Source organism: Girardinichthys multiradiatus, chromosome X (assembly GCF_021462225.1).
Source record: "Girardinichthys multiradiatus isolate DD_20200921_A chromosome X, DD_fGirMul_XY1, whole genome shotgun sequence".
NCBI classification, from domain to species: domain Eukaryota; kingdom Metazoa; phylum Chordata; class Actinopteri; order Cyprinodontiformes; family Goodeidae; genus Girardinichthys; species Girardinichthys multiradiatus.
The window spans coordinates 39,547,054-39,557,614 of record NC_061817.1 but is presented as its reverse complement, the minus strand read 5'-3'; the positions used below and the strand labels follow the sequence as shown (position 1 = coordinate 39,557,614).

The 10,561-nt window shown below is 47.3% G+C and overlaps 1 protein-coding gene across 8 annotated transcripts in view; it reads right to left on the bottom strand.

The window, feature by feature from the left end:
• Positions 1-84: 84 nt before the first annotated feature.
• LOC124862596 (caskin-2-like) overlaps positions 85-10,561 on the bottom strand; it is a 58,653-nt gene continuing 48,176 nt past the window's right edge. The window contains exons 11-23 of one of the 8 annotated variants that reach the window (XR_007036957.1): positions 10,108-10,281; positions 9,522-9,596; positions 7,292-7,422; positions 6,818-6,884; positions 6,500-6,624; positions 5,682-5,792; positions 5,430-5,531; positions 5,214-5,352; positions 3,471-5,135; positions 2,482-2,761; positions 1,826-2,397; positions 1,643-1,755; positions 85-1,555 (exon numbers count right to left, since the gene is read on the bottom strand). Coding sequence is in view for 5 of the 8 variants with exons in the window: in XM_047356594.1 (XP_047212550.1) it covers positions 2,301-2,397; positions 2,482-2,761; positions 3,471-5,135; positions 5,214-5,352; positions 5,430-5,531; positions 5,682-5,792; positions 6,500-6,624; positions 6,818-6,884; positions 7,292-7,422; positions 9,522-9,596; positions 10,108-10,281 (2,966 nt within the window). In the remaining 3 variants the exon portion in view is untranslated. Of the gene's footprint in view, positions 2,398-2,481; positions 2,762-3,470; positions 5,136-5,213; positions 5,353-5,429; positions 5,532-5,681; positions 5,793-6,499; positions 6,625-6,817; positions 6,885-7,291; positions 7,423-9,521; positions 9,597-10,107; positions 10,282-10,561 lie in introns of all 8 variants that reach the window. The other 7 variants (XR_007036956.1, XR_007036955.1, XM_047356594.1 and 4 more) reach the window with 7 other exon arrangements.

Genomic DNA, 10,561 nt, shown 5'->3' with positions numbered 1-10,561 from the left:
AGAAAACCCAATTACCTCTGAAGGCAACATTTGAATGTGGCTTTAGCGCATAAATGGCGCCCTCTGCTGGACAACAGGAACATCTCCGTCCTCTAACTTTATTTTCATGGTGGCTCAACAAAGCCCAGAGTTCAGTAAAGACAATTTAAACAGTGTAATGAGCTTTAAGTTACAATTTAGACAACATAAAAACACTTTCCTGTGACTGTTTCACAATAAAAGCTTTCTCGTGTTTCATCTGTAAAGTCCTTTTAAAGTAAAGCAGGATGAGACATGTCAACAGAGAGAAACTGGACCGAACCATTCCTTTCTATGCTAATGAGGTCACGTGATCCGGATCACGTGGACAGACCGACCAGATTGGGGCGGGGCTACAGCATGATGAACACAAACAAAACATTTCAGATTTAACAACAGAGATGATTCAGTGAAATATTTCAAAAATGAACTGTACAAAGCTTTGGTTCAGATCCAGCTCTGCTGTATTACACACCTTTAGATTACTCTCATTTAAATACTAACTGGGATAAAAGAAATATCAAAAATAGTTTGTATAAACATGTTCTGATGAGCCCAGCTTGATTCTGCTCCCTTTTATCCAAACGAGTCACTGAAGCAGAGCTGGTTCCGGGTCAGGTCGTAGAAAACGGACTCCTTAAATATCAGAAATATAAAACGGTTCAACACCGAGACAGAAGAGCTGAAATTACTCGAGAGCATCCCGGTTCTGTTCCAGTAACCAGCTGGGTTCGTGCGGTAGGCCTAAAGAAAGAGCTGGATCCAAGAGTAGCTCCATGAAAGTGTTTCTGCGCCACAAGAGGGCAGCAGAAACAAGCCCTGTGAGTCAGAACAACTGTTTGCATCCATCATTTAATTTTTCTATTTCGTTCAGATAAAATGTTTGTTGGACTGAACCATCAGTTCACTCTTTTATGCTGCATTTTATGCTGCATTTTATGCTGCATTTTAATCCATGATTAGATGCTGTTCAGATCAGTTTGACTCAGTTATTGTGGACATGTTGCTGGTGAACTCAGGTGCTGAAACCAGCAGGATACACAATGTCTCGTGCTACTGTGATGTTCTCCAGACTCCAGACAATCATCCTGGACCACAGGGGTCACTTATGAACAGAAACCACGGCTACAATTTAGCAGGGTTGCTGAGCAACAGACCACAATGACATGTCAAGCTAAAGTTCCCAATGATCTTTTTATAAACTTCAAAAAATATACAGAAAGAAGCACAGGAGCAATCCACACAGGAAGCTTAAATTCAGGAACGTACCAGAACCTCCAGGTTCTGCTTCACAAACTTTCCAGGTGTTTTATTTAATATTAGCAGGAAGGTTAGTGTCTGTAATCTAGCTACTCTTTGATAAACACAGGATCTGACCTTTCACCTGCCTTTTTCAGATCACTGCGGATGTCTTCGTCGGACTTTAGGTTCATTACAAACAAACCTTCTAAATACCGAATGTTCTGATGAGCTTTACTGTTTTTATCGTCCAGTTTGTTTATACGAAACCTGCCGACGGATTTCTGAAGAGTTCCTTCTGAGACGAGACCAACAAAAGATTTTATTAGATCCCTTTCAGATTAAATGTTTGGTAATGGGAAGTACTGTACCCTGAAATACTGACCTGGAACCAGAACCTTAAACAACATGATGAGGTCTGGAGAGCTGCAGTCTGTTATGTTAAAGCAATACCAACGTTGGCCTCTAGATGGTGCCATACTGACGAGGGTGTGTCCTCTACCAAGAAGAAGCAACGTTAGTGTAAAATGTTTTACGTGTTGAACTGAAACATGATGATAACTCTCACCGGAACGTTTTTTTGGAGCTCTTCATGGGATCCAAGGCTACTTTAAAACCTCAGATCTTTCAACAGATTTTCCTAAAGAAGAAACAAGGTCGCTTGCTGGTTCTGGCTGCTGGAACTGGGCCTGGGCTGCAGGTAGCATGATATAAAACCATTTCACTTCCTGTTAAAGTATTAGTGTCTGCAGTAAAATATGGATCTGCTGAGAAGTTTCTCCTCACATCGACCCGCTCTGGCGGAAGCATCTCATGCTGCACCAGCAGACGTCCGATTCAGGCGCTGGATGAGAAATGTAAGACCGGGTCGATGCAGTTTTTGCTGGAAGCACCACAGAGTTTAAGTGCTGCTGTTCTGGCTGAGGATGCTCCAGATGTGCAGCTTGAAGTAGGTGGGGACACAAGTTGGAAGATCTCTCCATTTTCAGCCTGGGCTTCACTTCCTGAGGTTAAACGTGATGTTTTATTTTAAAGAAACGTCTTTAGTCCAACATGGCATCCAGTTGGTCGGCCAGGTCGTCAAACATGTTGCCAATGTCATCCAGGATGGTCCCTGCTGACCTCACAGTGCTCCCCCTGCTGGTGAAGCAAACAGATATTGAAACAGACAGAAAACTACAGGAGAAAAATTGTCCAGATGAAACAGAAACAATGAATATTCACCCCTCAGAGCTATCATCCTGGTTCAGCTTCTTCTCTACGGCTTTCAAAGCTGCTGCAAGAGAGGTGCTGGTCTGATCCAGTCTCTGCTGGACCTCTTCTGTGTCACTAGAAGACTCGGGGGTGAGACTTGAACCTAAAGGACAAGTGTGATGTCTCCTGGCAGCCAAAGAGGGACTGTGAGGGGCCTGAGGAGCTGGTGATGCAGGCCTGTGGGTGGGTGAGGAGGCAAAGGCTACACTTTGGACCACACTGATGGTCAACATGGGAGAGGACCGTCCTCCTGAAGAAAATGGAAATAAGAACAGCTGAATACCAACAGGTGTCAATGCAAGTGCAACAGGTGTCAATGCAAGTGTTAAAGAAGACCATCGAGTCCTAATGAAGACAACTATGTCTGAACGTTTCATATTCAGATTATCGAATCACACGTCAAGATATAAAAATCCTTACAGACACTGTTAAACCTCACGGTTAGGCTGAGAAGTTCCAAGAAGTGACTAGAAAAATCCCACCAAGGAAAGCGAGTCCCAGGTTAGGACTAGGATCATCTCAAATAAAGAGTGTCGTGTCCTGAGACAAGACGGGTCAGTTCTAACTGAGATCATAAAGCCTGAAGTTCAGACAGAAAGTCCCGAGTCAAGAGTGTTAAAAACATACAAGCATCAGTTTGAATATAGTTTATTTAAACAAGTTTGTCTTAAAACACCCAAAGAGACAACCAGCAGAAGGTTGAAGCCCTGCTGCTCGCCTCTACGCAGCCATGGATTTATGGAGCTACTCTCTGTACCACCAGTCAGCTCCTTGAGTATTTCTACCAATGGTATGAAGGCAACCAGAGAAATGTTCCTTAGAGGATGCTCTGAACTTTCTTGAACCTTCTGTGGGCACCTAGAACTGTTGTGAATGCACCAGGAGGCTGCTGCCTTCAGGGGACCTGCTCTCTCTGGTGTGTGTGAATCTTAGATGTGATTAGAGTGTTGGTTTCTCACCCTGAGCAGCCAGCAGACTCTGGCGAACAGGCTTCGGGGTGATGGCGGGTTTTGGTGAGAGAGGAGGTTTAACAGGAGACTCTGCAGCTGGAGTACTGGGCCTCTCCAGACTGGCCTCACTGATTCTCAGATCGACCTGGTCCTGGTTCCTGGATGGAGGCCTGCTGCCACCAGACTCTGACCCTGATGCTCCGACTCCAGCTCCTGACCTGACGGGGGAACCCTCACCTTGCTCCTTGTCTTTGAGCTTGTGGCGTCTCTTCACGGTGTCAGACTCTTTCAGGTTAAACTCAGGAACCTCAAGAGTCTTAGCTGCTGGTTTGTCTGGTGGCTCCAGCACGGCCTCGGCCCTGGGTGGACCTGGAGCTTTGGGTCTCTGTTTGATGGTCAGGTTGCCTTCCTCAGCAAAGGGGATGCATTCGCTGGAACTGTTCTGGGGGGACGAAGATCCATCCAGTCCTCGATCCTTCAAGTCTTCTTCCTCAGAGTCAGATTTCAACCCTCGGTCTACCTCTGTTCTGCTGCTGGTTTGACTGGGAACACATTCGCTCTGAACTTTCCTCCTCATCTCTGTTGCCTCTCTGGCCTCTGAAGACTCCGCTCCCTGGGCAGCACCATGTTTGTGTCCTGGGCTGCCCTCCAGAGAAGCGGAGATGCTCCTGACGCTCCCCGGGCTGTCGGTGACCACGCCCCCAGAGGACGATGTGGGGCTGCTGTCGCTCAGCTCGCCGCTGGTGGTGCTGCTCACTGAGCTGAGTCTTTTTGGTGGGGGAGGAGGGGGACCTTTTCTACGGGCGCGCACGGCGAACGACTGGCTGCGGCCCACGCCACCGCTCTTCTCTGCGTTCGACTGTAATCGAGCCAGTTGGCTGCGACCGGGCTTCCGGGTCAAAGTGGCGTAGGATGGAACATTTCCTGTAGGAAGCGCGAGGTCGTCATCGTCCTCATCCGGCTCTCCGTCTGACAGAGCGTAGCGGGTCTTGCTTTGAGTGTGCTTGTTAGGAGGTGTCAGGGTCCTGTGGTGCTCAGATCGGGAAGATCTGTTCAGGTCGGTGGAGCCACACTGAGAATGCAGGTAGCTGAAACCTTTCAGAGCTGGGGAGCCATGAGGGGAGTTACTGCGGGACCCAGACAGTTTGGGTTTGGCTGGGATAGCTGGGTACTTGAACACCGTTGCCATTCCCAGAGGTACCTGTTTGGGCAGCGGCTGGTGCTGCAGGGGTCGCTGGTCCCAGCCTTCAGGCAGATTCCTCTCCCTGGCCGGGCTTCCTTCCAGGCTCTCCTGGGACCAGCTGTGAGGATTGATGGAGGCAGTGGGAGGCTCCTGGGAGCGACCAGAACCTCTGGAACGAGTGTCGATGCTCTCCTGGCTCTGGGACATCCCCACAGCATTCTTGATGGCAAATCCCTCCTCACAGCCTCCATAGTGGCTAGCCATAGCTGTCTGAAGCTCTGTACTCAGCTCGCTGTCCTGGAAAGTCACCATCATGGGGGTGTGAGGAGAAGAACATTCACTGCTGGCATCAGGAGACTCAATGGTGACCAGCTGGAGGGTTCCTGGGGCTTTACGCCGCAGCGTTACTGAGCTGGAATCAGCCTGCTGCAGATTGGCCCTTTGAATGTCACACAGCTTCTTCACTGCTAACATCAGCTTCTTCTGGTGGCCTACAGCAGAAATGGAACCGTCAGAGAGAGTTCTCACAGGAAAGCTGAGATTAGATGGAGGTTCTGAAGCATCCTCACCTAGCTTGATGATGCCAATCTCCTGCAGGTCCTCCCATGTGAGGTCCTTGACGATGCTGATGGAGTCATAGCCGTTCTCCGACAGTTTTTTGTGGTACTGCGGGAGGCCGATGGCGCTGAGCCACTCTCCGAGGTCCGACTGTAAGGAGAGGGTGATACGGGTCAGAATACATCCAGAACGGCAGCAGACGCTGACTCCTGCAGACAAAGTCTTACAGGTATGTACTCTGGAAGCCACTCTGGGATGTTCAGGTTGTTGATCTCCATGGAGATTTTCTTACGGTGTCCTGGTTTGGTGACTCCGATGGCAGTCAGATCCTAAACAGGAAACGCATCAGGAACAGGAAGTTGGTAGGAGCAAGAACATTATGATTCCAGGTTCTCTGGTGCTGTTATGCACTGGGTCATAATCGGGTCAGGCCTTTTTAACTTTCTGAATGGATTGGACCTGCCTTTTAGTTTATTTACCTCAGGAGTCATCCGGCTGATGGTCGGAACGTCATATCCAGCATTCAGGAAGTTCCCGGTGTACTGCTGCAGCTGGAACTCACTGAGCCACTGGTAGATGGCCTCTGCATCCTGACACACAGACACAGTCATGGAGGTCAGACTCATCCTCTTATTTATTCATCACTTTGAAATACAGATTTACGTTTATCTGGGACTATCATTTAAACTGATTAAAAATTAAAAAGACAAACATCAGGATGTTTCCTAAAATATTCATTCCAGAATATTTTTAATGGTTTTATATTTGAAAAATAAAATATTCATTATATTTATCCTCCATTATAGCTTACAGAAATATTTGGAAAAATAAACCAAATTAAAATTAAATAAATGTAATAAAAATAATCACTATATAATACAAAAACACATTATAATGGAATATGTAAAAAAAAATCTTTTCATTTTCCTTGAAAGTTTTCTTTAAAATCATAGAAGAAAATTCATTAAATGAAAATAATTTCCTTTTAGGGTTTATTCAACATTTATTTCATGATTCTGATCACGTTCATCTCTTTGACTCTTTTGGTTTCTGCCAATTTCTGCTTTGTTTAAAAGACGTTTTTAATTTATCCAGGACTTCTCCTCTTCTTTCAGGACTGTGTCAGTGGTAGGAGACCCTGGGATGGACCCAGAACTGGTCCTGGAATATTATGGGATCCTAATGGAGCAGCTACCTCCATGACCAGAAGGATGAATGATCTTGTCTCGTTATGCAGAAGGAAGCTCCTCATCATAACTTTGCTGTACATGTGAACATGTAGCATCGACCCGTTTACCTTCCCCTCCAGAAGCTGCTGGGGACGAACAAACTGTTGCGTGAAGCTCGGCTCTGCAGGACGCTGCACCGTCACAGTCTGCCTCCTGGGGGCGCTACCTGGAGGACAGGAGGACAATTCCTGGACTGAAACACAAAGTAATTGTAGAGTTCCCTGAAATGATCTGAGTTACCGTGGTGGAGCAGAATGCCTGGACTGCTTTATTTATGCAAGCAACTGTACTTTATGACTTTGGTGCTGAGTAACTCTCTATTAGAACAGAAAAACGTCCTCTCCCACTAGTTTCCAACAGTTTAGGAAGCAGCAGAAGAACCGCACCTGCAGGATTCTCGGCCTGTTTGCTGTGGTCTGCAGAGTGTCCCGGATCAGCAGCAGGGGGCGCCAGCTGCACAGAAATATAAACTGACGATCAGCAGAGTCTAGCTGAAGATCAGAGAAACTAATGCAGAAGTTTATGAAGTTGTGTGAAAATAACCAACATTTGGAAGAAATAACTGATTTATTTGCTTGATTCCATCTGTGAAATGATTTATGAACTTATTGGTTCAGAACAAGTAATTTACTCCCACATGAGGACCGGTTCAGCAGATTTGGACTCATCTCAGGTTTTTACAGGCTTCTCCCTAAAGAGCTGTACCTGCAAACAGGCCTGTTTGAACAAGCATGAGCTTCATCACTTCATCACCTCTTGTGGAAGATCTGTCTCCTCATCTCCAGTAAACCAAAACTGATTCTGGATCCACTTTGCTAAAAGACCAGAGGAATCTGCTTGATGTTTCTATGATAAGGTACCTTGCTGTCATGGTGACCAGCGTTGTGTTGGTGTCCGTTGGGGGCGCCGTTGCTCTCAGTGCTCTGTCCGCTGCCGGCGCTGCGAGTGCTGCCCACACTCCCGGTGCTTCCCACGCTGTTCCTGTCTCCGGCTGGAAACACAGTGACATAAACAGTAAACATCTGCAAGGAGTCGGAGCAACAGGGCGGGTCGGCGTCAGGCTGGAGGGGTGCAGCTGGGGGGAGGTCTTTATCTAAAACAAGCCTGCGAGGCTGGTGATGAGATGCAGGGGAGCACGGCTGCTACAATGCAAGCAGCCAGTCTTGATCATCTGAAGGTCTTCAGCCCTCGTTCGTCACTTTATGAAACAAAAACACACTACTTCCTGGCCTTGAGGATTGACATGCAGCAGCGTCTGTTGTGCAGCTACATCACAAGACGACCTGGTGTCGCCCCCCTGTGGCAGCAGTGAGGGATTGCTGTTAGCATGAGGCTCTGATTTCAGCGTGCAGCAGTACATTTTGGACCTGACACACCAAGACCACCATTATTTATCCTCACCAGGAGCTTCCAGTCTAAGAACTGACTCAGTTCGTGTCAGCTTGGTTTGGTCTTCAGGTTCTGCACCCATAATGTTAATATGGAGATCAGCATAAAAACACAAAACAAGGCTGTTTGAAGAGTAGGATGCCCTCTCCAGTCCTATGCTGTAAGCTGTCTATGTGGTAGGGTTTGACTCATCAAGAAAGGTCAAATGTAACAATCTAACTCAAGGAGGAGAACATCCCTTCTCTCATTTACTCAGGCGACTGATTGGTTGACAGGTGGTGCCTTCATATGGGTTGAAGTTACCATGGTTACAGACCCAGCTTCATGATGCTGAAAATCCTGAACTGAACCTATTAACTCACCAAGACACTAATTCAGCCTCATAATGCCCAGAGTGCAACTGAAGTGATCAAAGAACATGACCTTGAGGAACACCTTTGTTAATCCCAACCTACCTGATCAGTTAACCATCACACAAAAACACGAGCTGACCTAGATCTGAAGGTTTTTACTCGAAATATGTTATAGTTTGGAGAAAAATATCTGAGTTTTAGAAGGACTAAGTTGTCGACAAAAAAATCATCTCAAATCTCTGAGTTTCCATGAAGCGCAAAACAAGACATCCTGCAGTTTGAAATAACTGGAGATGTTTTGGCCATCCGGCTGAGTACGCTACGCTACCACTCGTGACCAGCTGCTTCAAGCAGTGTGTCACATATAAAACAGTTTGATATGGAGACTTTGTCCCGCTGAGCAGTTTATTGTGTGACACGGCGTATGCGGTCGTATAAGTCCGGCTGACGTCCGACTAGGCGTCCGCGTAGTCAAGTAGGCTACGTCCAACTGTGTGTTGCCCTCAACCTGTAGCCCAAAAAAAACAACCGTTGAAGGGCTCAGTCTATCGTCGATGGTCGATAAATTCGTCCAATCGCCCAACCTTACTTGCTAGTTCTCCAAGGGTTTCGAGAATGTGCAATCGTCCCTTGCAAGGTTTTGGGGGTTTACAACCATGATGGCAGGATATCCATGATGTGGGGTCAGAGTGCAACTGTGTGGCTCTATGATCAAGAACTTGAAGCAGGACTGGACTTGCTGGCCTAATGCCAAGACTGCGACCCAATCAGAACCTCATAAACTCGGCTGACAGCGCTACAAGCAAGCTATTGCTTCATGGTGGCTCCTGTGAGCATCACGCTCAACCAAGATCCACCAATACCGAGCCACCATCAGACCCACGCACACAGGAATCAGTGCTGGAAATTGGGGTGCATACTCCCAACTTGAACCCAGTCTTGGCTGTGCTGGTTGCTGGGGGATCATATCTACAGATGGAAGCAGAGGCTCATGGATAAAGTCCTTGGAGTTAAGCGAGGACAGAAAACAGATGGAAACTGTTTAATGAGAACTAATATTGTAGCAGCTTCATTGCTTTACATTGAAGAAGGTTTTCTACATGTCTCCAGCTAAGCTCTAATAAGGTGAGGAGATCATGAAGAGAATAAGTTGGGTCTTCATCTTGTGTGAACAGACTGTCAGGATAGGAGAAAATCTAAAGTGACCTGAGATAAAGTGAGCAAACGTAGCCTCAGGTGTGTGACGTTGGACAATTTGGTCTCTGGTGATCTTGGTGTGTGAAGCCTGAATGCAGAGTGTTGAGCTCAGCAGCTTTAGGACGGAGGCTCTTGTTCAGGGAAGTCTTACCGTGGCACGAGTCCCTGAGGACCCAGATGTCCTCAAAGGGACATCCAGGCTGAGACAGGTGGCTCGAACACAAACCTATCAGACACAAAGATGGACCAGGTTCTGTTTGGGACTGAGGAGGTACCACACAGGGGACAGATTCTGGTTTTATCAGGACATTTGTTCTGGAACTTTCTCAGTGGAGTTTAGTTAGAATTTAGTTATTAGTATCATTATTAAAGATATTATTTAGTTTCAAATGACAGTGTTAAGATGATTTAAAGTCACTGAAAATGTATTCTCCACAGAAAAGTCCAAACAGTTATCTGGGACAGAGATCAGAACCGGTCAGCCCGAGGAGAACCCTAAATGTTCTCTCACTGTGTTACCGTCACACGGAGCAGAGTTTTTTCCTGCTGAGGACGCCTTCAGTGATGTCAGAGGTGCCAGGACGCTCGCTGGGCGTGAAACGGTTACACATGAACTTCAAAACCACATCTCCAGGAACCGACCCGAAGTTGAACTCCAGCCTCAAGCCGGAGAACCACACCTTGAAACACTTTGTGAAGCTGCAGCTCTCTGTGTGTGTCCTGAGTGTGTGCCGTACCTGTGCAGGTAGTCAGGCCGTTGGAGAGCGGCAGAACCACGTGGGTGGGCGGGGCATACAGACTGTAGGAGTCGTCGGTGTGGGGGGCGGAGCTTAGGCTGGAGGAGAGGGGGGCTCTAGACAGGAGCTGCTGGCGCTGGGTGGGCAGAGAGGCGTGCCGGGAGAGGGTGCCCCCTACAGGGCGAGAGAGGGAGGAGGAGGAGGAGGAGGAAGGGGAGGTTATCAAGCTGATGGTTAGAGTGAGAGTTCAGTCAATATTCAGATAGAGTGATGGAGGCAGCAAGGAGGAGGGAGGAGCATGAGATGGTACTGAAGCAGCTGGATTAGTTCCTCACTGAGACTGACTGAACAGAGGACGTCCAGAACCACTGAGCCCAGTCTGCTGCAAACTGATGCACAAAAAGTACCAAAAAGATTTTCCAAATTCCAAGAAATAAATTTATGGTAAACAGTA